General features: G+C 38.3%; 1 protein-coding gene across 4 annotated transcripts in view; it reads left to right on the top strand.

The window, feature by feature from the left end:
• CACNB2 (calcium voltage-gated channel auxiliary subunit beta 2) overlaps positions 1-25,006 on the top strand; it is a 351,543-nt gene that overhangs the window by 5,306 nt on the left and 321,231 nt on the right. For all 4 annotated transcript variants that reach the window (XM_044762395.2, XM_044762396.2, XM_044762394.2 and 1 more), the window contains exon 2: positions 3,755-3,847. In XM_044762395.2, the coding sequence (XP_044618330.1) occupies positions 3,755-3,847 (93 nt within the window). The remainder of the gene's footprint in view (positions 1-3,754; positions 3,848-25,006) is intronic.

The following is a 25,006-nucleotide window of genomic DNA, read 5'->3' as shown; positions in this document are numbered from 1 at the left end:
CTTAATGCTGTCGCCGGGGCCTGCTGAGCCAACTCCGTGTGCATGGCTGGGCTGAAATCCCCAGTTATCTGACAGCTTCTTTAATTAACCCCTACTGTCTACTTCAATCATACAGAAATTAGATTTTAACTACCTGTGGAAATGTGAACATTTATTTGCTGATTTTAAGACCACAGACCAATTTTGAAACTTAGTTCTCAAAGAAGACATTCATTCACGTCAAGCTGGTATTAACATCATGATGAATGTGGGCTATCTTTTTAGCGAGTCGTTTATATATTTGTGGCAATTGCTTAAATCTTTTTTTTTTCTAGTCTCTGAAATCTTAGCTTAGTTGATGTTTTAGGAGAAGGAAAGGAATTTAAATATATGGTTTTCTTTTGTCCTTTTTGCTATGGTGACATAATTTGTTTTTGTTAAGCTGCATGTAACTAATAGGCAATGAGTGGAAATTAGTGACTTTTCGGGACTGTGTTCCAAGAAGAACTTAGGGGTCTTCACATGTCATGGAGAGTATTATGGTTTACACTTTGCACTCTGGCCAAACCTGGGTGGTTTTGATTGTTAACTGCCTCCTATATCAGGTATTCGTATGTTTAGCGTTGCTAAAAAATATTTAGAAAAACCATTGGTTGTAAAAGTAGCTGCATTTGAAGTAGCAAATTAAGTAAGAAAACTATACTTCTTTTCCAAATTTAGTCAACTAAATATTTGAATACTTAATCTTTTCTGTCTTTTTCCATTTGGAGGAAGTTTGGCCTTAACTTTTTTTTTTTAATTCCTTCATATGAAACACTCTAGCATTTATTTTCAAGGATTTAGAGTAACTAATAAACAAGTAATCCTAGCAAGATGGACTTAATTTTAAATATGCATTGGATAAAAGGAAACTTCATTTTGTAATGGTGGTATAAATTTTCACAAACATTTTTCAAAGTCCATGAAAATGGACTATTAGCTTTCCAAAAGATGCTTGAATTTTTTTCTTGATCCTGGATATTGTTATAAAAAAACAGCTAGTCATTGAGTAGTCACTTTACACTTAGAAATTTAAAAAGAAGACGATAGGAGAGAAATGACCGCTGAAATTAGTAAAATAGCAGAATAGAGGTGTAATTAAGCATATCTATTTATTTTGGCTTTTAATAAATATGATGTAGAATGAATAGGGATTTGCTATAACATTATTAAGACATAAACAAGTTAATGCTTTGAATAAATCATCCCTCATAAATTTAAGTGACTGAAAGACAATATATTTTTCTCAAAACTATCACCAGTTTGCATGTGATTCAGTGTTCCCTAGCTTTTTAGGGTGCAAATTGTGTCTCAGTACAGTTGAAAATTGTAGTAATGCACTATATATATATTGCATTGTTAGCTAAGTACACCTGAAATAATGTTTATGAACGTATTCCCAGGGGCCTGGAAAAATCAATGTCATTTTTAAATGTGTCTAATTTCTTGCAGAGAACTGAGCTTCCCCTGGGACTGAGTCTCTTAAATATTGTGTGGTTCTCACAGTGCCTATGGTGCAATTGAGAGCAGCCGTGAAAAAGCATACACACCAAAGCAGCTGAATAGTGAAACATATTTATCATTAAAAATCGGAAACCAATGACAGTAATCGAATTTCAGAGAAGCTTTACCCGTTTCAAAATGATACTCGAAGGATATGAGATGATGAGATGAGGTTCTATTTTCTTTGTTCTCAGAGATAATTTATGCTCCTCGTGAAGATACATAGTGTATTTGACATAGATTTGCCCCAATCCCCCCCTAAAGAAACCTGTTAGGCCTTAAAAATGCTTTTGAGGCAGTAAGTATTTTTCCATATGGAATAATGTAATCTTTTTTTTTAATTTTATGGAAATTTTCATACTTTATTTTAGCGTTCATAGGCCTTGGAAGATACTTCTGTCCAAACCTTTGCATAATAATTGGAAAAGGAAGATCATTGTTGAAAGAATGTTATTTTTCAACAGTTTACTGAATAGTGTTTACATAAGTAAGAAGAATAAGCTGTTAACTGAGGAGAACCTTGGATCATACATTATGAAAGCCCAGCCTAGATTGTCTTGCCTTTTATGAAGTTGAGAGTTAATTAAATGCCATGGAAACACATTTGTATTATATAAATCCCTTAGATACTTGGAAGAGGACAAACATATTTAAGAAAAATTTTTGCTTTAAGATTGTACGGCTCTCTCACTGATTGCAAATTCATCTAAATTACTCATAACACAAATGTTTGTAATGGATTTCAGCTTGCCTAAGTGCTACGTATATTATGGTTTATAAGATAGTTCCATTTTAATGGAAACCATGTGAATATGTAAAATGCAACAAAGTAGCATTTTCAAAACCCAAACATGGTGATTTTGAAAAAGTAAGTTTTGTGAATTCTGATAATCGAATGAAGTCTCTTGGAGAGTAATCACTCTAAACACTTTATGCGCTGTAGCCTGGTTTGTTTCCACTCTTCTCAGCCTAATGTGGGTATCAGTTTTTAAAATATTATTTTGAGCCTTTACCATGTGCTAGGTCTTATACTAAAAGCTATAAATATATTATTGCATTTAATACTTAATACAACCCTGTGAGGTAAGTGTTGATATCCCATTTTAAGAAGGAAAAGACTGATGTTTGGAGAAGTGAAGAAATTTGCTCCAGTTCTGCTGTAGCAGGATTCCAACCTATGTATATGTAACTGTAGAGCACAGTGTTTTCACTTATATTTTAATATTCATTATTTGCAATAACTTTGTGCGTAGAGTTAAACATAGATGGATGCAGAATTTATTCTTAGTGCTCTGAATATAAGCTGTAGATGCAGTAGAAAAATCAAGTTTATTTGTAGATGTTTGTGCTTGGCCCAATCTTATTATTGAAACAAATTCTTGCCTTTAACGTCTTGTTCTGAAATGCTTATTTTATTATTATTGTTATTCCATAAAATTTATTTTTCTTGCCTTCTCAGCAAAATCACTAAGTTGTTAAAGAGCAAGATTTTCATACATTACAACAATGGGCCAGGACATTTTACAAAGTATTTTAATTTCGTATAATTCCCTCCCACTTATATAGCTATATCACCATCCCTCAAAGCAATCTCCAGATGCATCCAGTAATAGGAAGGATGGGCACCACGCTTCATTCATGTTCCGTCTAGAACCTACGTATATATAAATTCAAAGGGAATCGGAATTCCTATTCCAGAATGTACTTCAGCCACCGTATGTGGTTCTTGCAAGTACCACTCCAATATATGAGTACCTGTGGCATTACAAATGAAAACATGACAAGACGCAAAAGATGAATGCTCGGTACCACTGGAAAACAATATTTCATTATGCCTGAATCTATTGCATTCAGGCTGAGAGGTTTTGACAAGTTACCTGTCTCTCACCCTCTTGCTATCGCCTCAGACCTTCCTGCACTTAAGTGCTTATTTTTAAATGCTTTATCTTTAATTGCTTTTGCCTCTTGACAATAGATATGCTAACAGATAGCAGAACTTGTTTTAATTCACCAGTTACTAAATACTTTGTCTGGAAACCTCTTCTCCCTATAAACTCACTGATTTGAAATAAATATTTGTGATTCCACCAAGAATAACTTGTTAATAATGCTCATATGATGAGAATTCGTTCCTTGTTTTGGTCTTTGACATTTTCTAGAATTAGGCCTAGATTCCTGTGAGAGGGTCTAATAACAATCTCGTTTGTCTTTTTTTTTTTTTTCTCGTTTGTAGTCATATGGAAAAGGAGCTAGAAGGAAAAACAGATTTAAAGGATCGGATGGGAGCACTTCTTCTGACACTACCTCAAATAGTTTCGTTCGTCAGGTAAGAGAGTTCTTAAATTCACGATTTGGAGAAGTATATTAAAGTGAGTTTAGTTTTTTTTTAAAAAAGGTGGTTTTACACCATCATCCTTAAGATTTATATGGTTTTATTGTACTTAAACTTTTAGTTGAAGTGAAAATTGTGCCGTTTAGTGTCATAATTAATATATTTAAATTTTAAGTGAGACTGTGTGTAATATTTACACTCTTCCCTGGCAAGTTAGGAAAAACAAGTGTAAAATTCATTATAAAGGATTTCTTCATAGCAGAATGAGTGAAGTCCAGCAGAAATGATTATGGGTTTGGGGGTCTTTTCGGGGGAGGGGGCAGGTAGCAGGCATCCATGGCGCCAGCTATGAAGTTGTGATACTGGTGTTCCTCTAGCTTGAGTTTTCGTCTTCTTGCTTTGGGCTTGGATTGTAAAAGAGAAAATTGTCCTTGGTCTTGGAATGGATGAGGCTGCTAAGGTTACATAGGGCATGTGATGTCTTTGGGATATAATTTAAACTGCCTTTGGAGACATAGCCGTCTTTTCAGTTAACGTGTGGTGTATTCCTGCCCAGCAGTTTGGAACTGTCCCCTAAACAGGCACCGTCAGGGTCCCTAACGTGTACGCACTCTTGTATATGGTAACAGAAAGGACTGTCAATTACCAGAGGAAGCAGAGAGGCAGCCACCTCTGAGGATGGTAGGTTCCGTGTAGAGACTAAAGTCTCATCAGAGGTCGGTGGGTGTGTATCTTCACCTGACACTTCTCAGTGGAGAGGAAATTTGGGAGGAAAGTGCTAGATAGAAAGAACCTGTTTTCCTGGCTGAAGGGCTCCCACTTTCTGCTCGGTGCGCTTGTAAATAATCTTGTCAGTGACAGCTCGCTCTTCAAAACGTTGGTTGTCCACTGGAAAATCTGCTCCATTTCTTTTGGAAGGAAAGCCATTTTTCCCCACTCCTTGTATCCCATCTCCCGAGTCTCTCTCCTACAGTTAGTTAGCAACCAGTTGAGCTTAAACTTATTCACCTGTTGCATCAGTGGGGTTTTTGTTCTTGGCTGGTTGGTGCCTCCTCACACTTTCCTGATAGAAAGGATGATCCTTCTCCAGCCATCAGTTCCCTCCTTACAACATCAAGCGCTCTGAGTAACTTGTGACAACTGGAAACATTTTGGTTCTGGTCGATGCCAATTGGGAATTGTTTTGGTTGCAGGAAGTTAGAAAAAGAGAACTGGTTAAGGAGGAGTGGAGCTTTTTTGCTAAAAAATATTTGGAAAGAAAAAGGAAGATGAAGCCAAGTGAGGCCCAGCCCTGGAGCAATGTTCCAATGGTGTCAGAGGTGCTGAAGGTGTGCGTTTGGCCTGATGCTGGTGTGGGCAGAATTCAGGTCCAGAGTATGAGTGAAGGGCCCTGAGAAATGGTAACTTGGCTTGGGTGCGTCAGTTAAAGGAAAGTTACCCAAGGCCTTTTCCATTTCAAGCATCCATATTTATTCTGCCTGTGGGACAAGGAGATCGAACCTGGGGAGCTAGGCTCCCCAACTCTGAGTCATCATCTCGGGGCTGAACATTGGAGCACCTGAATCAGAAACAAAACAGGTTCTTAGAACTCATAATAGCTGCAGCAAAGCCATGCAAAATGACAAGCAGCTTGTCGAAATTGCACGGAAAGAAAAACTGACATGTTTCAAGTGAGCAAGATATTGTGAATAGAAATAAACAGGATAGAGCCCATTCTGTTCATTTTAGTTCTGTAAAAATGTCATTTAAAGGCAGTCGCTGGACCCTATTTTCCAGTTGTCTCTTTGGCTGTGAATTCTCTCCTTTCATGGAGTTTTGAGAACTTAATTCATCAGACTGGGAGAGATTGCCACACTGTGGTGTAATTAACTGGAGTTTGTTTTTCTTCGTGATAACTTTCTTTTGACTTTGTGTTCTTGGTGATGTATGTGAAATTCTATGCTTGAAACACAGTTATAAATGGATAAAGAGAGCTGGTAAACTACTTAATGCAAATTTAGATATATATTGCCAAAACATATGTGAACATGTAAGAAGTCAAAAAAAATCTATCCTAAAGGCCCATCTTGAAATAAAGGCCCATCTCCTTGAATTTCAGTAGAATGAGGTGCTTGCTGTGGCTTGGATTGGGGTCAATAATTACACAGACATCAGAACCTGAGGGGCCCGCTTGTTTCTGTCACAGAAGGAAAACCTGTGTCTTTGGCGAGAATGCTGAGTTAAAAACTGCATTTTTCCTTTGGTAATTTAATCTCTATTCTGTTAAAACTGCATTCATATTTTGCTACCATTTGAGAATAAGCAAAAGCCACCATGATGTAGCTAAATATTTAATAGAAATGGTTTCATCGAGTATTTGCAGAAACGCATGGTAGATAGTAACAATAAGAATACGTTAAATTAGATGATTTGAAGCAATCTCTTTTAAATGTTTTCTTTTTATCATAAATCGATGTTTTCTTAAGCAAGTGACTTGCATCGGTATACATTACTTGTCTGTGGCTAGGGCACATGGATAATTGGTATCAGAAAGGTGTTTGTTCAACATAACTAGGCTCTATGTAAAAATATCTTACAATCAGATTCTATTCCTGCCCTTGAATTAAAAATAATTTCCATACAATTGTGAAAACCTTAGAATTACATTTTTACAAATAATCTGTTACTTATAAAGACTGTCAAAACTATTTGGGAAACACTACATACGTTTAGGTAGTCTTCATAATAATGAGATTTAAAAGTTTTAGAGATTGAAAATGTGAAAATTTTACATAAAGAAAAAGAATTAAAAGCTTTTTTTTTTAGTAAATGAGAGAATGTCATAGAGTTTGATATGGACTGAATTGTGTCTCCTGAAAATTCATATGTTGAAGCCTTAACCCACAATGGAGGTGGGTCTTTACAGAGACAATTAAGGTTCAATGAGGCCCTAAGAGTGGGGTCCTAGTCCCGTGGGACTTGGTGTTCTTATGAGGAAGAGACACCAAGAATGTGCACGCACAGAGAAACGGCCATGTGAGGACATAGTGAGAAGATGGCTATCTACAAGCCGAGGAGAGAGACCTCACCAGAGACCGTCGCTGCCAGCACCCTGATCTTGGATTTCCAGCCTCCAGAACTGTGAGAAAATAAGTTTCTGTTGTTTAAGCCCCTGATCTGTAGTCTTCTGTTATGACAGCTCTAGCCGACTAATACAGAAATACATACAATTGGGCTTGGAAGTAGGCCTATTTTTTTTTCGCTTTAAAAATAAATATATTGGCGTGTAGCGTATATGCTGAAAAAGGCACAAATCTTAAGTGTTCGGTCTGATAAGATTTCACAAGGGAAACACACCTATGTAACGACCACCCAGGGCAAGAAATGGGCATTACCAGCAACTTAGATGCCTCCTTTTGCCCCTTCTCAGTCATCATTTCCTCTTTTCTTGCTAAAAGTAACCACTATCCTTTCTTCTGATACCATAGATTCATTCCGTCTGTTTTTGGAGTTTTATAGAAATGGAATCATTTTGTATCTGAATTCTTTCACTCGACCTTATGATTCTTATATTTATCCGTGTAGTATGTTTCAGTAACTGGTTAATTTTCTTTACTGTGCAGCCTTCCATTGTACAAATATACCAGAATCAATTTATCCGCTTGACTGTTGCAAGACGTTGGGTTGTTTTCAGTCAGGGTTATTGAGAGTAATGCTAACATACACATTCCTCTTTGTACCTTTGGTATACTTAGGTATGCACTGGGTTTTTTTTTCCCCTCTGAGGAAGATTCACCCTGAGCTAACATCTGTGCCAATCTTCCTCTATTTTTTACTATGTGGGCTGCCAGCACAGTATGGCCAGTGACAGAGCAGTGTAGATCCCTGCCTGGAAACTGAACCTGGGCTGTGGAAGCGGAGTGTGCTGAACTTAACAACTAGGCCACTGGGGCTAGCCCTGTATGTATGCATTTTTGTTCAATGAGTCGAGTGGAATGCCGGGTCAGCTGGTTGCATATGTTCAACTTAAGTAAACACTGCAAAACAGTTTTCCAAAGTGGCTGAGTCAGTTTGCACTCCCATAAGCAGTGGATAACAGTTTCTTTTGCGTCATATGCTTGCCAACACTTGGCATTGTCAATGTTTTTTGTTTTAGTCATTCTTTTTTTTTTTTTTAAAGGTTTTGTTCTTTTCCTTTTTCTCCCCAAAGCCCCCAGTACATAGTTGCATATTTTTAGTTGTGGATCCTTCTGGTTGTGGCATGTGGGACGCTGCCTCAGCATGGCTTGATGAGCGGTGCCATGTCCACGCCCAAGATCCGAACCTGCGAAACCCTGGGCCACCAAAGTGGAGCACGTGAACTTAACCACTCGGCCACGGGGTCAGTTCCTGTTTTAGTCATTCTTATGACAGTGTAGTGGTAGCTCATTGTGGTATTAATTTCCATTCCCTGATACCTGTGGATGGAACTAGGGAGTATCGTGTGAGGTATATATGTGTGTGTATATATATATATATATATATTTAGAATCTGAAAGAGATTATGTTATGAAAGAGGTTATATTATTTTATCGTTGTTTGTGGTAAACATCCCATTAACCCTGGTAATTAGGTCTGTGACCATTTGATGAAAATCATATCGTAGCTCTTTGCTGGAATATGTTGAAACATGTTGGAATACCTTAGCACATGAGCATGAAGAGAAGCTACAAAGTCAAAGGGTAGATGGCATTTACCCATGGTTTAATTTTTTCCAAGCTTTTAGTTGTATATTTTTAGCCATCATTTGTTTGTGATGCTCCAACTAAACTTATTTTTTAAGAAAAATTATTAGTCTTAAGGAAAAATTGCTGCTAATTATTTCTGCTTTAGGCCCTGAAGCAGAATAACAGCTCCCATGAAGGAATTTTTGCATTGCTAGATGAAGCTTCCATTTTGTTAACTAGTTCACCATGAGTTAATTAACCAGTCTTCTGGTCCTTCACATCATCAATCTAAAGTCAGTGATATTTCAGAGATGGGGGTTGGAGGATGACTTCCCTCATGAGCTTAGTTAATTCCCCCGGCTCCAGCATGATGCTGGAGCCGGGGGAGGGGCTGAGTCCTGCTCAGTGTTGCAGTGTGGCCACTTCCACAGGGGTTATCGGTTGCGTGTGGCAGATATTAGTGGGGCTTCCCATGGGCTGTGGGAAACGAGGTTGCTATTGGTTCTGCTCTATATAAGCTTGTTGTAAGTGGTGGCCTAGCTCAGCTTGTATATCAAACTTTTCACAGACAGAACTCATTCCTTCTTGAAATTTCCTAACACAATAATCGGAAGGAAAGTTAATTGTGGTTTATCTGTTTGTTTTTTAAGTCTCATTCCCATATGTTGCAGTTAAAATCTTACTAGAATGCAAAATATGTTCACTCTATACTGAACTTATTATTTCCATAGTTGGCTTTTACGTAAATTGTGATGTTAGGAGATTTATTTAAAATGGTTTTCCTCAAGAAGCAGGGTGTTGGTTAAGTATTGGGACTCTGAGGCCAGGCTCCCTGAGTCTGAATTCTGCCTCTGCCATTTATTGGTTGGCCTTTGGACAAGTGGCTTAATCTTTGTGCGCTCCAGCACTTTCATCTGGGAAATAGTCACAACCTTGAATGTTAGTTGTAAGGATTACATGAGTTAAAAGTTATAAATTGCTTGAACTGTGCCTGGTTTCTAGGAAGTACAATTTAAGAGTTTATCATTAGTCCTTATAAATATTATTGCCTATTTAGAACATTAGTTAAAATCTAAATAAGAAAAAGACCATGGCAGAGGAAATAATAACAGTTAATGTTTATTGAGTAATACTGCGTATTCTATCTGTAGCCCCATTTTACAGATGAGAAAATTGAGGAACAGAGAGGTGAATTAGCTTGTCCACAGTCACTTTACGAGGTTGGAGTCAGAATTTGAATCTAGGAGGCTGACTCCAGATTCCTGCTTTCATTGGTTATGCTGCACTCCCTTGTAACGAAGGCCGAGAATAAAGGGAAATCAGTTACAAGTGTTTAAGTCTTTCCACTGAGGATGACTTGGGGAAAGATTCCTACAGGCCTTTTTAGGGTGAACGCATACAAAGTCAGTCGTCTTTTAACTTTCTTATGGGAAGATGTGGATATCTTCAGCATTGTAAATTTTCCCTAGCATCATGATTATAAAAGAAAAAAAAAAAGCATCATTCCCTTACTGCTTTCATCTAAAGTTATCCAGATTCCCACTTTGTATCACCATTTCAGCATACTTTGCTACTTTTGTCGGTAATGAGAAGTAAAGACTTAGAATCCAAAGATTTCTTTTCCTTCTATTTTTCCTTCCTATTTCTTCCTTCTTCCTGCAAAAGTCAAAGAAACACGTACTTTTTTGAATGCTGAAAGTCCTTTTTTTCTTTCTTTCTTTTCTTTTTTTTAAAATAAACTTGGAAGTGAACTCAAGTCTGAATCACCTACAGCATCATGCTGGTCAGTTTTGAGGTCTGGTTGAGGCTGATGTAGGCCACTGAGTCATTCTAATTGTGAATCTGGGTAAAGTTAGCTGCGTAGATGGCACCTGGCTTTACATTAGGCCTCTTTAGAAGTGGTTTTTCAGTTCATTAGGGCCTTTGCTTGGTAAATAGGCATTTTAACTTTAATTTATTAAGATGCAGACAGTGTTAAACATGACTTCTAGGCCCTGTAATTAGAATTAATGAAGATTATTGTTCACATAGTTTATATACTAAAAGGTGTTTAATACATAAAGCTGTGGTTATGTTGGATTTATTATTAAGATAATTAAGATATCCAGGCTGTCTTCGATTGTAGTATAAACTCTTTGTACTTTTCAGCTCTGTGTTGTGAACAGATGCATCAATAAGAGAACTTCATTTATCGTAATAATAAACCTGGAAAAGCTACCATTCTTTAAATCCGCTGCATTTAGTTCCTTGCATTAATTTATAGTCTATTAAGATAATTGTTTTCATATAATTTAGCTCTTTCTTCCCAAATTTAGCAAAACAAGAAAAAAAGAATCCATCAGGTTTGCTGTCAAAAAAGAAGGAGAGAAGAAAGAGAAGGAGCGAAGGAGAAGAACGAGTAGTTTATTTTAGCACCAGAACCTAGGCGAGTAAATTAATTTACTGGAAGAAAAATAGGCAGATAGGAGTAACCGGGCTGCCTGGCATTGAAGGATAGAACATTTGTGCTGTTCTTTTCGAGAGATTGCGCAAGAACTGCTAACTGTATAAATTCTTTGATACTGCCAAGGTCAGGGAAAACTATGTACGTCTGCAAATAAGTACTTGGTCATCAAAGTTAAAGCAGCTTGTGGGGGGTGGAGAGGGCAGTGTTAGTAACTGCTTATTCAGCCTGAAGTTGGTTCTCTTCTCTTCATTTCTTTGCCCTTCTCTGCTCTTCTCTTCTTTCTCTCTCCCTTTCCCTCTCTCTCTCACTGATTTTTCTTTTTCTTTTTTTTTATTTCTTCATTCTCTTAAAGACATGTGTTCTTCCTGGCTGCATTTTTGTACTTGGCAGTATTCCTAAGATGAACAGCAAATGCTAAGAGGGTGACTGCCAGTTTGCTTTATTTTGATAATTCCACGGCATGGCAACATTCATTCAGAGTCCACTGCATCTGAGCTCTACTATATGCTCTGCTGGAATGGCCAGGACTCACACACTGTTTCCACTGATCATTTTTCTATGTCACCCTGTTGTACCAACTGGTGTCCTTTATGTAGGATGTTGAGCCTTAGGAATCAACAACTCTTTTTGGAATTTTCAAGTGCCACTATTCTTTGGGATTCATGGGGAAGAGCTCTGCAATTGCTCTGCGATTTTGCTCACCAACATATGTTGTGGTTGCAACGAAATAATCCTGTAGCTTCCAAGGCCTTCCAGAATACAAATCAGGATGACAAAATGGAACGAACCAAATATTTAACAGAAGGTTGCATGACACTTTCAGAACATGGTATTCTAAACAAATTCCATCATCTTCCAGTACCATGTTCTTGGTGCTGCTTTTTTGGACCTTTTATTAGTTCAGATTGGCTTTAAATATGAATGATTAATCACAGAGACACACAGTCTATTTTTTAGTTTTGTTTTGCAAAGACAGATTAAACTGCGATAATGATTACAGACTCCAGGCCTGCGTAGACTGATATGTTTAAGGTTGGATAAATCTTTCAGCCCTTAAATACTGGCTTGTTGCCTTGTTACGCTGTCTTCGTCACAAACACAACTATAAATAATAATGCAGTAGATTTATTGCCTCTGTGATTTCCTGTAAATGTCTCTCTATCATATTAGGCGTTCTCTTAGATTTTGTGAATGGCAGAATCTCTTCTGAGACCTCTTAAGAACTCTTCTTAAATATATCAGTATAAAAATGTTGAGCTTTTCAATCAAGAAGTCCCTTGTTCTTTCTCTTGCCTACATACTACTAGGAATGTCTTACTTTTTTCTTTTAGGAGACGTACGTACTTTAGAAAGTATTAAAACAAAATTTAGATTTTGGACTTCAACTTATAATTAGCTTTAAAAGTCTTTTTTTAACACATTTTTTTGTGGGAGAACAAGGGCATGATTATATATGAAATCTTCCTCGTTCTCAGATTGTTGTTATGTGTTTGGAACTCCTCCCTTATAAACTGCCAGCCCTGCTGGTCTAGTGGTTAAAATTCGGTGCCCTCACCTCCGAGCCCTGGGAGCCATACCACCCATCTGTTGGTTGTCCTGCTGTGGTGGCTGTGCGTTACCATGATGCTGAAAGCTCTGCCACCAGTATTTCAAGTACCAGCAGGGTCACCCATGGTGGACAGGTTTCAGTGGAGCTTCCAGACGAGACTTCCTAGGAAGAAGGACCTGGCCACCCACTTCCAAAAAGACTGGCCATGAAAACCCTGTGAATAGCAACAGAGCATTGTCTGACAGAGCACCAGAAGGACACAGAGTCATAAGGAGTCAGAATTGACTCAGTAGCACTAACAACAAACCGTATAAAGTAGGTTCAATTATTAAAATAATTTTGTGGATTGAGGCATTTTTTATCTTTGCATATCTTTTTTCCACTGAGATAAATATATCATTTTAAAACCCAGAATTATTTCTTCAGGTATTTTTAGTTTCTTCGACTCTCAGATATGTTTCAAATTATGATGTGTTTTCCACTCATGCTCTCTTTTCTTTCATTATTCTTCACCTTCTGCTTGGCCGATCCATTCAAAGTCTTAGACTGAATTAGCCCCACTAGATTAATTGAAAATTAACAGGTGATCTAATATGGAGTAACTAATATGGCTAAGAAAATGGAGTTTCATCAAACACTGAATTTACAAAAAGTATATGTTTCAGTTGAACCCTAAACTTTTAGGAGTACCGCTGAAGATCAGTTACTTAGCTTAAAGTTAATTATTCATGTACCTCAGGTCTTCTCAGGCAACCTACCCAAGATAGTAGTCTGGTCCGACCATGGAATAGTTCTCTCTTCCCTTTTCTGTCTTTTATAGATGCAAATATTGTCAGCTTCTTTCCCTCTTGATTAGTTTCTGGAAATCTTATGTCTGATGTTTATCAGATGCTGAAGTCGTCCTTTTTGAGATCTTGGCTTATGCCTCAAAAATATTTGCTGTGGTTCAGTTCAATAAGTAAGTATTCCAGTTTTATCTCATCTTTATTCTACATTCATGACCAAGCATGTGTGTTTATTACAAAGACCTGAGGTGGAGAAAAGAAGCTGAACCCCCACATCCCCGCCCCGGATCCTACCATGCTTCCTTTCACCATCTGCTTATTTTGGAGTTTGAGGATAAAGGAGAGAAAAAAACAGGAAGATGATCACAGGAGGAGGGGAGAACCTTTGTAGAATCTTCCAGTGACTCATAATTGGGAAAATGTAGTCAAGCTCTTCAGGAAGTCTCTGTCCTTGTCACCCTCTCACCATCTGTATCCTCCCACCAAAACCATCATCAGGTTTTAGAGAATCATCTTGGCTTAGGGCTTTACATTCCTTCATATTTCCTTATGTCCCCGGTATATGTAGAAAGTTCCAGCTTCCGTTCTTTCTTTACACCGGGTGACAGGAGAGCCCAGGGGACATCCTGGTTGTTTGGACTTCTGACAGGGGCACTTTGCTTTGACTCAGCTTTCTCCTCTTCATCCTCTCTGAGAGTCTGGGCATTGTGACCTCACCAATTTTTCTCTCTTGTAAAATAATATTTTCTCTGAGCCAGGGGTCTTCTTTTTCATGTCGGTATAACCTTGACGTTTACTCCTCTTCCTGTCTCACTCCCATGGAAAGATTTCTTGATTTCCCTTTGGTCTGCATGCTGCATCTGAAGATTGGAAAATGGCCAACCTCTTTTTTCTTTTTTTAAACCGTGCCCGCAACCAAAACAAACAAGCAAGCTTTTCATTTGAAAGAAGAATAGCATGGATGATGTATTCGTTTGCTGGATCTGTAGTAGTGAGGTACCACAAACTGGGTGGTTTAAACAACAGAAATTTGTTGTCTCACAGTTCTGGAGGTTCAAGTCTGAGATCAAGGTATTGGCACTGAAGGAAGGATTGCCCCAGGCCTCTCTCCTTGGCTTGTAGGTGGCTATCTTCATGTTCACATGGTATTGTCTCTGTCGCGCGTCTGTCTACAATGTTCTCCTTTTTATAAGGACATCAGTCATATTGGATTAGGTCCCATCCGAATCTCATTTTAATTTAGCTACCTCTATAAAGACCCTATCACCAAATAAAGTCACATTCTAAGGTACTGAGGGTTAAGACTTCAGCTTATGAATTTTGGAGAGACGCAGTTCAATCTATAACAGATGGTGACTCTGTTATAACTAGCTTCATAAATAATTTTTTGCTTTCTTATTCCTTAAGCGTTTCACATGAAGATAGACTTAACATGAAGATAGACTAAGAAGCTTTGAATCAAAAAGCCAGTATATATCAGAAAGACGGAAAAAAGTCTTTTGCTAGAATATTAAAGGAGTAAAAAAGTGCACTTCCTTCAACTGTGTCAATATGATTCATATAGAAAAGGAATAACTTCTTGTATTTCTTTTAATCAACCTAACAAATTCAACTAATATCTTAATTATGAACCCACTTTAATTTTCTTTACCCTACGAACTTTTATTTAGATTATTCAGTATCTTCAAAGTATAAAATTTCTTCCTAAGACCTTTATAACTTGTATCTAAGGACATGTCAGAGATTTATGAAATGTTTAAAAGCCTTGGGGCTTTTAGAGATTAAATTCATCAGTAGGACCCAGAATCTGGTTCACTCTTTAGCACGGTTTGTCTGGTGGCTAAAATATGTATGAACTATTTTGTGTCTACAATAGACGGATTCTTTGCGCTTAGCTTCATGACAGCTATGAATGCACACACACAAACATTTATGCATGTGTGTATGTGTGTGAGAATGTATTCATGACTTTTAGGTTTTCCTTTGGCCCTTTTCCCTCTCATGTTTAAAAACAGAACTATATTTTAAAGTGTAATTATATGGATAATTCATTGGCCTTCGTATGTACCAAGATTTGAGCTTCTATTTAAAAATAATTTTTATACTTGCATTTCTTACAGCGCATTATTGAGTCTGTTGAGTTCTTACAGTTGTTACTTCAAGCATATAGACATTTACTACCAAGAAGAATGAGAAATTAAGATCCTCACTTAGTCTTTCTCTCTGACAATTATAAGGAGAGCTGTAGCAAGGAGAAAAACCATATGGTGGGTCAGAATACCCTGCTGTGTATTAGCTACTAGTAAAAAAAAATCAAAGATCATCTGTCACCTCTTGCTGATTTTTGTGATGAAGCTTACTGGTTCCCCAAGGTGGGGATTGTACAGAAGAACGTTATTTACTCTTTTCAAGGTCTTATTTCAAGTACTGTTCCTTTACTAAACAGAAGGTGTTTAAGGAATACAGTAGAAATCTCTATTGAAGACTTGACAGTCAAGTGTGTTTTTAGCATCAGAGAGCTGGACATGTGCATTTGGAAACAATTCCCGAGGTCTTCTAATGCTCACTCATGATTGAGCACTATTACCTGGAAGGGATCAAGGGATCAGACTGGGTCCTAAAGAAAAAATTAGGTAGGAAGCCGTTACTAGGGAAGTAGTAAACCAAGGCATGACTTATTGATGTATGAACAACCATTTGTGAACCTGAAGGAACTGTGTGTTATAGCAGAGGAGCCAAGGAAAGTCCTGTGTCAGCCCTGAGGAAGTGATGCTTTATTCTGCTAATAAGGATAGAAAGCATTTGAACATTTATCCCAAGAGTACTTTTAAATTAAACATTTTAAATTACAATTTAAAATTAAATTAAGAGTAATTTAAAGTTGAAAATGGAAGTGCACGTTGTGTTTCTGGGAGGGTAAGTCCACCTGTGCATCAGGGTGTTTGGCGGGAGGGGTGGGAGATGAGGTTGGAGGTGTAGGAGGGCACCAGATCTCAGAGGGCCTCTGTGCCATGATGAGTTATAATGTGGCATCCTGGGGAGAGGGCAGGTTTGAAAAAAAGCATCTATGGGTCGGCTAATTGGAAAATCCATCATCGTCAAAGAACGTTTGAATAAAGATGATAGTAATAGCTAATGTTTACTGAATGCTGATGGTGTGCCAGCCACTCTGGTAAGCACTTTATTTAACCCTTAACACAACTCACTGAGGTGAGTGCTGTGTCTATCCCCATTCAACAGATGATGAATTGAGGGCTAGATAGGTTAGTTAATTTGCCCAGGTTCATACACTTGAAAGTACGTAGTATTTATTAAATCCTATTAGTATACTCTTGGGAATGTTTAGGTGTGTGTTGGGCAATGAGAGACTTTAGACTACAGTGATGCTCAAAATCTGGGAGAAAGTGGCATGGTGGTTCTGGGTCATTAGGTCAAAGCCAGTGACCATGTCTGTGGGTGCGAGGCACAGAGTCCAGCCACCTGAGCCAGGGCGCTGGGCAGAGTATTGGGTCCCAAGAGCTGAGCTGACCTCAGGCAGGGCTCCAGCACTGTCAAGGAATCAGGAGTTTGGTATTGAGTATAGATGAAGAAAGAGAGATGTTCACAGTTAGTGAATCTGAATGAAGGTTATGTGGGTATTAATTGTACCATTCTTTAAATTTTTCTACAGGTTTGAAAAATTTCAAAATAAATAGTTTGGGACAGGAGGAAGTGGTGGGGTGAAGTGGGTAGGATGCTACTTAAAACAAAGGGCAGAAGAGAAGCTCTGTGCCCAGGACTCCAGGACCGAGTTAGAAGGGGGAGTGCTTGGTGAGTGTCTGCCCCCTCAAGGAACGTAGAGAACAAGTAATTTCACCCTCTCAGAGATTCATTAGATAGCATCCTGCCTGCCTTTTCAGGGACATTTTGAGGGCTAAAGGGCCTTATAGAACAGAGCTGGGAGGCAGAGGCTGGTGTTTCTCCTGGCAACCTTATTACAGAGTTTTGCGTGACAAAAAATATTCTGAGACTTTTTCAGCAAATAAAATAAAACTATGTACAAACACAGTATAAGTAGCTTTTCCTCATGGATGTCAAGCGGAAGGAGGTTAGAGGATTTACAGCCCCCAACAGCTGCTTATCTTAATATCCTATTGTGGCTTTTTCAGTGAATTTGTGCAAACCCCTTTGAACTAGGGGTGCTGACTAACAGCCGTCTTTCTTTGAGTAGAAGTAGTCATTAGTGGTCATATAAGTTGAAAATCAGCCATTCTCTCTCTGCCTCAGGCCATTTGTTTGTGGGAAAGCAGTTGTTTGAGAAAATTAGGTTATTTGGTTACCAAGAGACACTGTCCTTTACCCTTTCTAATTACCCTCTTTTAGAAGAAGAATTGCTTACTATTTGTTAGACAGCTCTGCATGCTAATGGTCTTTTGGGAGGTGTTTACAATATTCCTATAAAAAAGGTCAAAACCATTTTACTAGCGTTTTCCACAGTTTCTATTGCTGTTAATACAGGAAGAGTCAGCATCCTGACAATATGATATATAGCATGAGTGCAACAAATTGTATCTTAATGATTTAGAAAAAAAGTTTGCATGTAACCTGATTTTCAAACACAAATGCTTCAGGACCACACGTCAGTGTTTAGTCTTTAATTCAAAGCAGAAAAGTAACTCCCTTCAGGATTTGAAGATGTCTATACTTTATTATGAAACAATTTCTGTGATCATTTGTTTGTGTGTGTATGAAACTTACATTGGAAACAGGCCAAGTGTACATGTACTTTCTGACTCTGCTAGACTTTATTTATACCAAGTTCTCTTTACTGTTTCTCATTTACTCATCCACTCATCCATTCATTTACTCACTTGTTCACTAACATGTGAAGTACCTTTGCCAGGCACTGGGCCAGATAGAGAATAAAATAAGGTTCTTTTGAGTTATAAGTAAGTCCTAGGGGTGTAATGTACAACGTGGTGACCGTAGTTAACAATGCCGTATTATGTATTTGGAAGTTGCTAAGAGAAAAGATCTTAAATGTTCTCATCACAAGGGAAGAAAATGGTAACTATTTATGCTGATGGATGTTAACTAAAGTTATTGTGGTAATCTTTTCACAGTATCTACATATATCAAATCTTTATGTTTACACCTGAAATTAATACAATGCTATGTCAATTATATCTCAATAAAAATAACAAGATTCCTAGATTAAAATCTTAAAGTAGTAAATGTATTAGAGCTTTAAAATCCATTGTTATGAGTTCTGTAATAGAGGAGAATGCCAAATCTGGTGGGTTCAGAGAGAAGGGACTGGTTAATTCTACCATGGGGAGATGGAGAGAATGTTACCAAAGAGTTGTATCTGAGCTGAATATTGATGGATGAGGTGAAATATTCTAGAAGAAATTGGGAAGGGATGTGCCAGGCCAAGAAAGCTCATCCTGTGCCAAGGCACGAAGAGAGAGAGAAAATGGCACCTTCCATCTTCTGTGGCTGGTGGTTGTGTGGGTGGGAGATGAGTCCAAACAAATATAGGTGTCTGAAATTGAAACATGGAAGAACAATGTCACCGCACCTGTGTCACCTATGTAGTACAACTGTGATGTCATCTGGCTTTCCTTGTTAGGACCACTTCTATACCAGGGGAGATGTTTACACATCTTTCTAACACCTTATTCACGTACAACGGTTCTGAATAAGCTATTAAGGCACTGCTCCATCTCAACCAACACCAAATAAGGGTTGACGTTCATAGCTCTCTCCGTTAGTGTGGAGCATTTTAAAGGACACTACGTTTATTAACAAACACCATCTGCCTTTCTATTTCCCTTCAAACTGACATTAGATTGACCAGAGATGTTTATATCTCTGTGGTCCGAAGAGTTGTAGGTTTCTGGGTCAAAAATGTTGTGTTTTATTTTAGATTTTAGATCAGAAGTGGTCTATTGAGAAAGTTATATAATTTTCAAAGCAGGCTCTAAATATAAATTGATCCTATATCCATAATATATATGACTATATCTGTACATATATTTGCATAAAATGTATGCACATTTCCTTTCTTGGATGACTGCAGGGATTATATATGTAATCTAACATTATTATTAAGATCATAAGTATTTCTATTATAAATTAGCAGTGACAAATCTTAAAAATCAAGGCAGTTCAAATCTGAATTAATTGATACCACATATATTTAGGAGTTCCTTTGTTTTAATCCCCAAACTTATAAATCTTCCTGGTGATGTGTTAAGAGATTAGATACTCATTATTTTCAAGATAGATATTTATGCACCAATGCTTTTGGCTTCTGAGGTCTTGTCCAGGGTGACACAGAGGACAAAAGTTTTGAGGGTGCCTGCATTTCTCCAGAGTGGAGGAGAGAAGAAAAGAAAAGAGCAGAGCAGGGAAATGCTTTGAGGTTTCTGCAACTTCTAGGTCTCAATGCCTTCCCATTTTCCTTCCCAATTATTGAGAATAAAACTAGAATGTCTCTAGAGCCCTGGGGCCAACCCTCCACCCACCCCTGCTAACCCCCCCCCCCACCCCTCTACCTCCTGTTCTTAAACATGAATTTGTCTAGAATAGAATAGTTCTCAGTTTCTTAAGATAAAGGAACAATGGTACAAAGGGGGTGGTGGTGCAAGGGTGGGTGGACACACCCAGTATTTTCTCTTTCATTGGGCTATTCGGCACTGCAGCTCATCTCAGAGGTGCTTGAGTTGACTGTGGAAAATAGTATTTATTCTATTTGAGGCTCTACTGCTCAGTACCTGCGTGACCTGGTCAAGTTACAGGAACCCTGGGCTCCTCTGGAAAGCAAGGATAGTAATACAGAATGGCACAGCAGGGTAGCTGGTGGGGGAAGTAGTTCAACTTGTTCATGATCTCCCTCATCTCAAACATCTATAATCTAAGGGAAGACAGAACATTTGCTAGGTGAATGCAACTTTAAGACAGGTATCATATCAAACAAATGTAAGACCTGAGTGAAAACTGAGACTTTCCAAGTAAATGAAGCTTGTCAACAAGTCCTTCCAGGACACACACACACCCTATTCCATGCGGTTTGTTGCCTCTAATCCCTTTGGTGTGGAAATTCTGGAGAAACCACTTCTGATACCTCTACGACTAAGAAGTAATCATGCGGACATTCCGTATCCATGTAGCTGTTTTTTTTTTTTTTTTTTTATTGTTTGTTTGGATTTGTTTGTTTTCTTGCAAAAGAAAACTCAAGAGGCTGGTGATCAGGCTGAGAGGCACTGTTGCTGAATAAACCAGCTACTAGGGGAATCCTTATCAACGGATAATTGTGATATTTTTCCTAGAAATTGATTTTGAGCAAAATGTCTTACATAAAAGGACCTTCATTCAGCAAAAAGGTGATTTCTTGATGATATGTTATTCTGGATTTGAGTCCTTCCCACCCACCCCTTTTGTTGTTTCCTGAAGCTATATTTAGAATACATCAATCACTTGACACTGCCTTTTTACTTCATTCTCTGACCTCAGGAGCTAAAAGATCCATTTTGTCCATTCAGTTTTCCATGTTTCGCTCAAACGTTTGATCACAAGCTCCAAGTTCTTTTTACCAACGTGCTGTCCTCTTCTGGTGCTGTGTCACTGTGGAAGATTAACCTAGGTGATTTAGTGGAAAATTAGTTGGACTATAGAAATCCATTTTGAAAGCAACTGTATTATTTTCCCCCAGTAGAATCTCCTGGTGAATGATTTTAACCATGGCACCTTCACATGGGCCAATGATGTTAATTTGGTTGGGGCTTATGCTGCCCTACAAAGATCTTATAAAATCTGCTTAATCAGAGACCTCTTTCTTCTCTACGGTCTATTCACAGCCAAGAAATTTTAAAAACAACTACTTGCTTCTGTTTTGTTCTTTTTAATCCCCATGTTAAGTATATATATAATAAATGGTGTCTAGATAGCCAGACTACCCTAAATAACCTTATTATATCAATAATAGCTGCAATAGCATAGAATTTCAAAGAAAATCAGGAGTGATAATACTTTTAAGTTGGTGGTAATTTAATAAAAGAAACCGATTCTTCTTGTTTGATATATTGGACACGTATTCAAAAAAATAAGTTTAGTTGAAAGATGGTCAGGCACAGAGAGTATGGCTGTGGGTTGGTAGAGCTAGAAAAATCTTGTCTGCAATGACCAGCTCTTTTGTCCAAGAGGACAGCTACATGTTTATCAGGTGACTCCACTTAAAATATGTGCTATCATTGTTTTATGTTTGAAAATAGTTTTTTTGGTTATAAAATTAATATATGCTCGGGTAAAAATAATTCATAAATGAAGATTACCCATGATTCCACTCCCCAGATCTCTTTACATTTTGAAATAAAATGTACAGAATGAGTGAAAGAAAGCATGATGGTATGGTAAAAATATTGCCCTTCGAATAAAGCCCTCTGATTGAGTTTAACTTTAATTTAGAGTAGTTTGCTCAATCAATTTTAAGCTTTTGCTCAAATGTTTATATTTTATAAAGTGGATATTTCATACTATGTAGAGTATATTACTTTTTCATCGGAAAATTTTACTTCTCAGATCACAGTGTTTGTCTCCTTACTTATTACTTATAATTATGGAACAGTTTCCCTATGCTGACCTTCTTAAAAAAAAATAAAAGCAGCAGAGGCCATCAGTTAGAATTCTCTGTTGTAGGAGATTGCAGATGTGACTCAGGCTGGATTAAGGAGAAAGGAAATTTGGGGGCTCAATTCATTGTAAGGCTCAGGTGTCAGTGACTGGAATGGCTCATATGTCATTGGACACCTGGTTTCTTTGCCTCTGCTGTCTCCCATGTTTGCTTCATTCTCAGCTCTGGGTGGTGGCAAGAAGGTTCCCAGTGGCTTTAGGCTTACCTCCTTCCAAGTTCATGTTGCATTACATCTCATTGAGTCTAAATGAATCACTTCACAGCTATGAACTGATCACTCAAGCTGGCTGGCTGTGATCCACTGATGTGCCAGACCTAAGCCTTGTGCTGATTCTCAAGCTAGGAGAAAAGTCACTTCTCCATAAGGCAGATGGACTAAGAGTGAGAAAAATGATGTCTTCACAGGGGAAATATCAGAGGACTGCTCCCAGAGGAAGAGTGAGTGGATGTAAGATAGTGAGAAAAGAGCTGAGGTCCACAGTAGAGAGTGAAGGACGCCTGTCAACCTGTGAGCTCTGATTCCCAAGGATGGTTAGGAAAACCCCTACCCCAGGTACAGGTGGAATAAGAAATCGCTGAAGCCCCTCAAACCTTCTTCAGACTGTACTGCGTCCTTTTCTATCTAGTAGTAAATGGATTCTTAATGGGGATGAGTGAGTCTGTCAAGTATATCTTCCTGGGAATATATGTGTAAATATATCTATATAGGAATATGTGTTCATGGCCACGTGTGCTGCCTCTATATTTTGTAAGTGATCAGATCTTAGTCTTTGTGATAAAACGACCCCAAGTTGTCTGTCTAAAACTAGCATGTATGTGTGTGTTAGATATGTGTTTTGAAAAAGGTCTTGTGGAGACAAGACTAGCTAAGTCTAATCATTATGGTCTTAATAACATTTGGGCAGCACTGATGTGCTAGAGGGAGAACAGAAAATTAGACTGGTTTAGAAACCAGTTAGTCATGTTCTTGACAATGATATTTCTTTATTTAGCTTGGGTATAGTATTGTCAATTTTTACCACAACACTAGACACCTTAGGGGAATTTAATGAGATGTTTGAGAATCTTACTAATTGGGAGAAATTAACGTATTAAGACTTAGATTGCAGTTTTAGAGGAATAATGATAACTTTTCATGGAATCTTATTTCGGTGGAAAGGAAGATCCATTTGCCGATTTGTGAGGTGGGCAATATTTGGTACTGTGTTATATTTGGTACTCCTGGCTTTGCCATTATATTTGGTACTGCTGGCTTTGTCATTAAAAGTACGCTTGGCACACATCAAGAACAAATTTTTGTTCCTGCTTTCAGACCTTTGTAATAATAATGATCCATTATAATTAGCACGACAGGAAATTTTTGCAAGTAGAATTGGGTAGACCTGTTAGGACCTCCAGCCCTGTCATCTGCCAGGTGTTAGGGTTTTTCTGGCCCATGTTTCACTTTCTTCAACCAGGAAATGTAAGGCTTGTCCTTTAGAAAGGGGTTGTGACAAGTTAGGATTTTTTGGTTGTGAGTGTTGGAATCCCATGTCAAACTCACATAAGCAGAAGGAGATTTGTTGCCACACCAAACTGTAAAAGGTGTGGATGTTCCTGGAGATGACAGGATGCTGGCAGGACTGTTCTCCCTGCATAGGTATTTGATTCTCTCAGCACAGACAAGAGTTCCTCATGGGAATTAGAAGCTCCAGGCTCCCTTCTTGCCAGCTTTGATAACAGAGAATAAAAAGCTGTTTTTCCCTCTTCGCTCTTCCTAATTCCCGTGCAGAGAACCACAGAGAAGGACTCTTAGTTGACCAGCTTAGTTCATGCACCACCTTTTGGACCAATCTCTGTGGACAAGGATGAAGTACTATGATGGACCAGATTGATGAAGTACTATGATGGTCCATATTGATGAAATACTATGATGGACCAGATTGGATCAAATGTGTGTGCACTGGGGTGGGCAGATAGCATGGTTAGTGTAGAAGAAGTGTAGTTCAACCAAGGAAAGAGGGTGGGAGTTGTTACCAGAAGTCAAAAAGATACTGGGCAAGCCAATTATCAGTGGGAATAGCTGACTTCTGGTATACATGATGCTTATCCAAGAGTCTGTTTGCCCCCCAGCTAATGTGCAGAGGAAAGAAGATACTTCCTAGATACTGTGTGTCCTGTATCATATCCTGTGTCTTCCCCATGAAGTAATGAATCCTCACTTTAGTCATATATCTAGATGAAGGGTAGAGCAAGGTGGGAGGGTAAAGGTCCATGATCCTGGGGAATTTCAAGACCGACATCTTCCAAAGGGATGAAGAGCTAGTGCTTCCATCTGAGTAGTTGATTGAAAATGCTTTTCTGTTATCTCCAGTCTTCACTGTTGCCCTTAGATTCCACTCACGTTGTGCTTTCTGGTTTTCCATGCATTTTTTCATAAATCATTTCTTTCTAATGATACGGTATCTTCTGAGGGTCTAGAAATAGAAACTCAAAGAAATTCGGCCCAAGGTCTCAGAGCTAGGAAATGGCAGAGGCAGGATTTAAACCTGGTGTTCTGTGCCCACTGCACCACACCAGGTTGTCTTTGCTAAGAAGGTTTTATTTTAATGTTAGTGTCATCAGCATTCACTGCTAAAAGCCTGTCTTCATTGTGTGTCTTACTTAATCGACAAGTGTAAAACAAGCGTGTTGATGTTTGTCATTTAGCGGCAGAATTGCCTAGCCATTATGAGCACAGACTCCGGAGTCAGACTGCCTCAGTTCAAGTCAATGCTCCCAAACTCTCTTTTGTCTGACTTTGGGCAAGTTACTTAACCCTTGTGAGTTTCAGTTTATCTCCAAGTGAGGAAAATAATAAGGCCTTATAAAGGTATTGTGAGAAAAGAAAGAGGTGATGCAGATGAAGGAAGATAATTCATCAAATACTATGGTTTACATTAGCATCCTGCCTGGTACCTGGTAAACTCTGTTAATATTGGCTTGAAGGGTGCTAATAAAACATTCAGGCCAGCGGCTTATTTTAGGCCAGTGCA

The sequence above is a fragment of the Equus asinus genome, chromosome 29 (genome assembly GCF_041296235.1).
Source record: "Equus asinus isolate D_3611 breed Donkey chromosome 29, EquAss-T2T_v2, whole genome shotgun sequence".
In the NCBI taxonomy this organism is placed as follows: domain Eukaryota; kingdom Metazoa; phylum Chordata; class Mammalia; order Perissodactyla; family Equidae; genus Equus; species Equus asinus.
The sequence above is the reverse complement of the archived record's forward strand: the minus strand, read 5'-3'. Positions and strand labels throughout refer to the sequence as shown.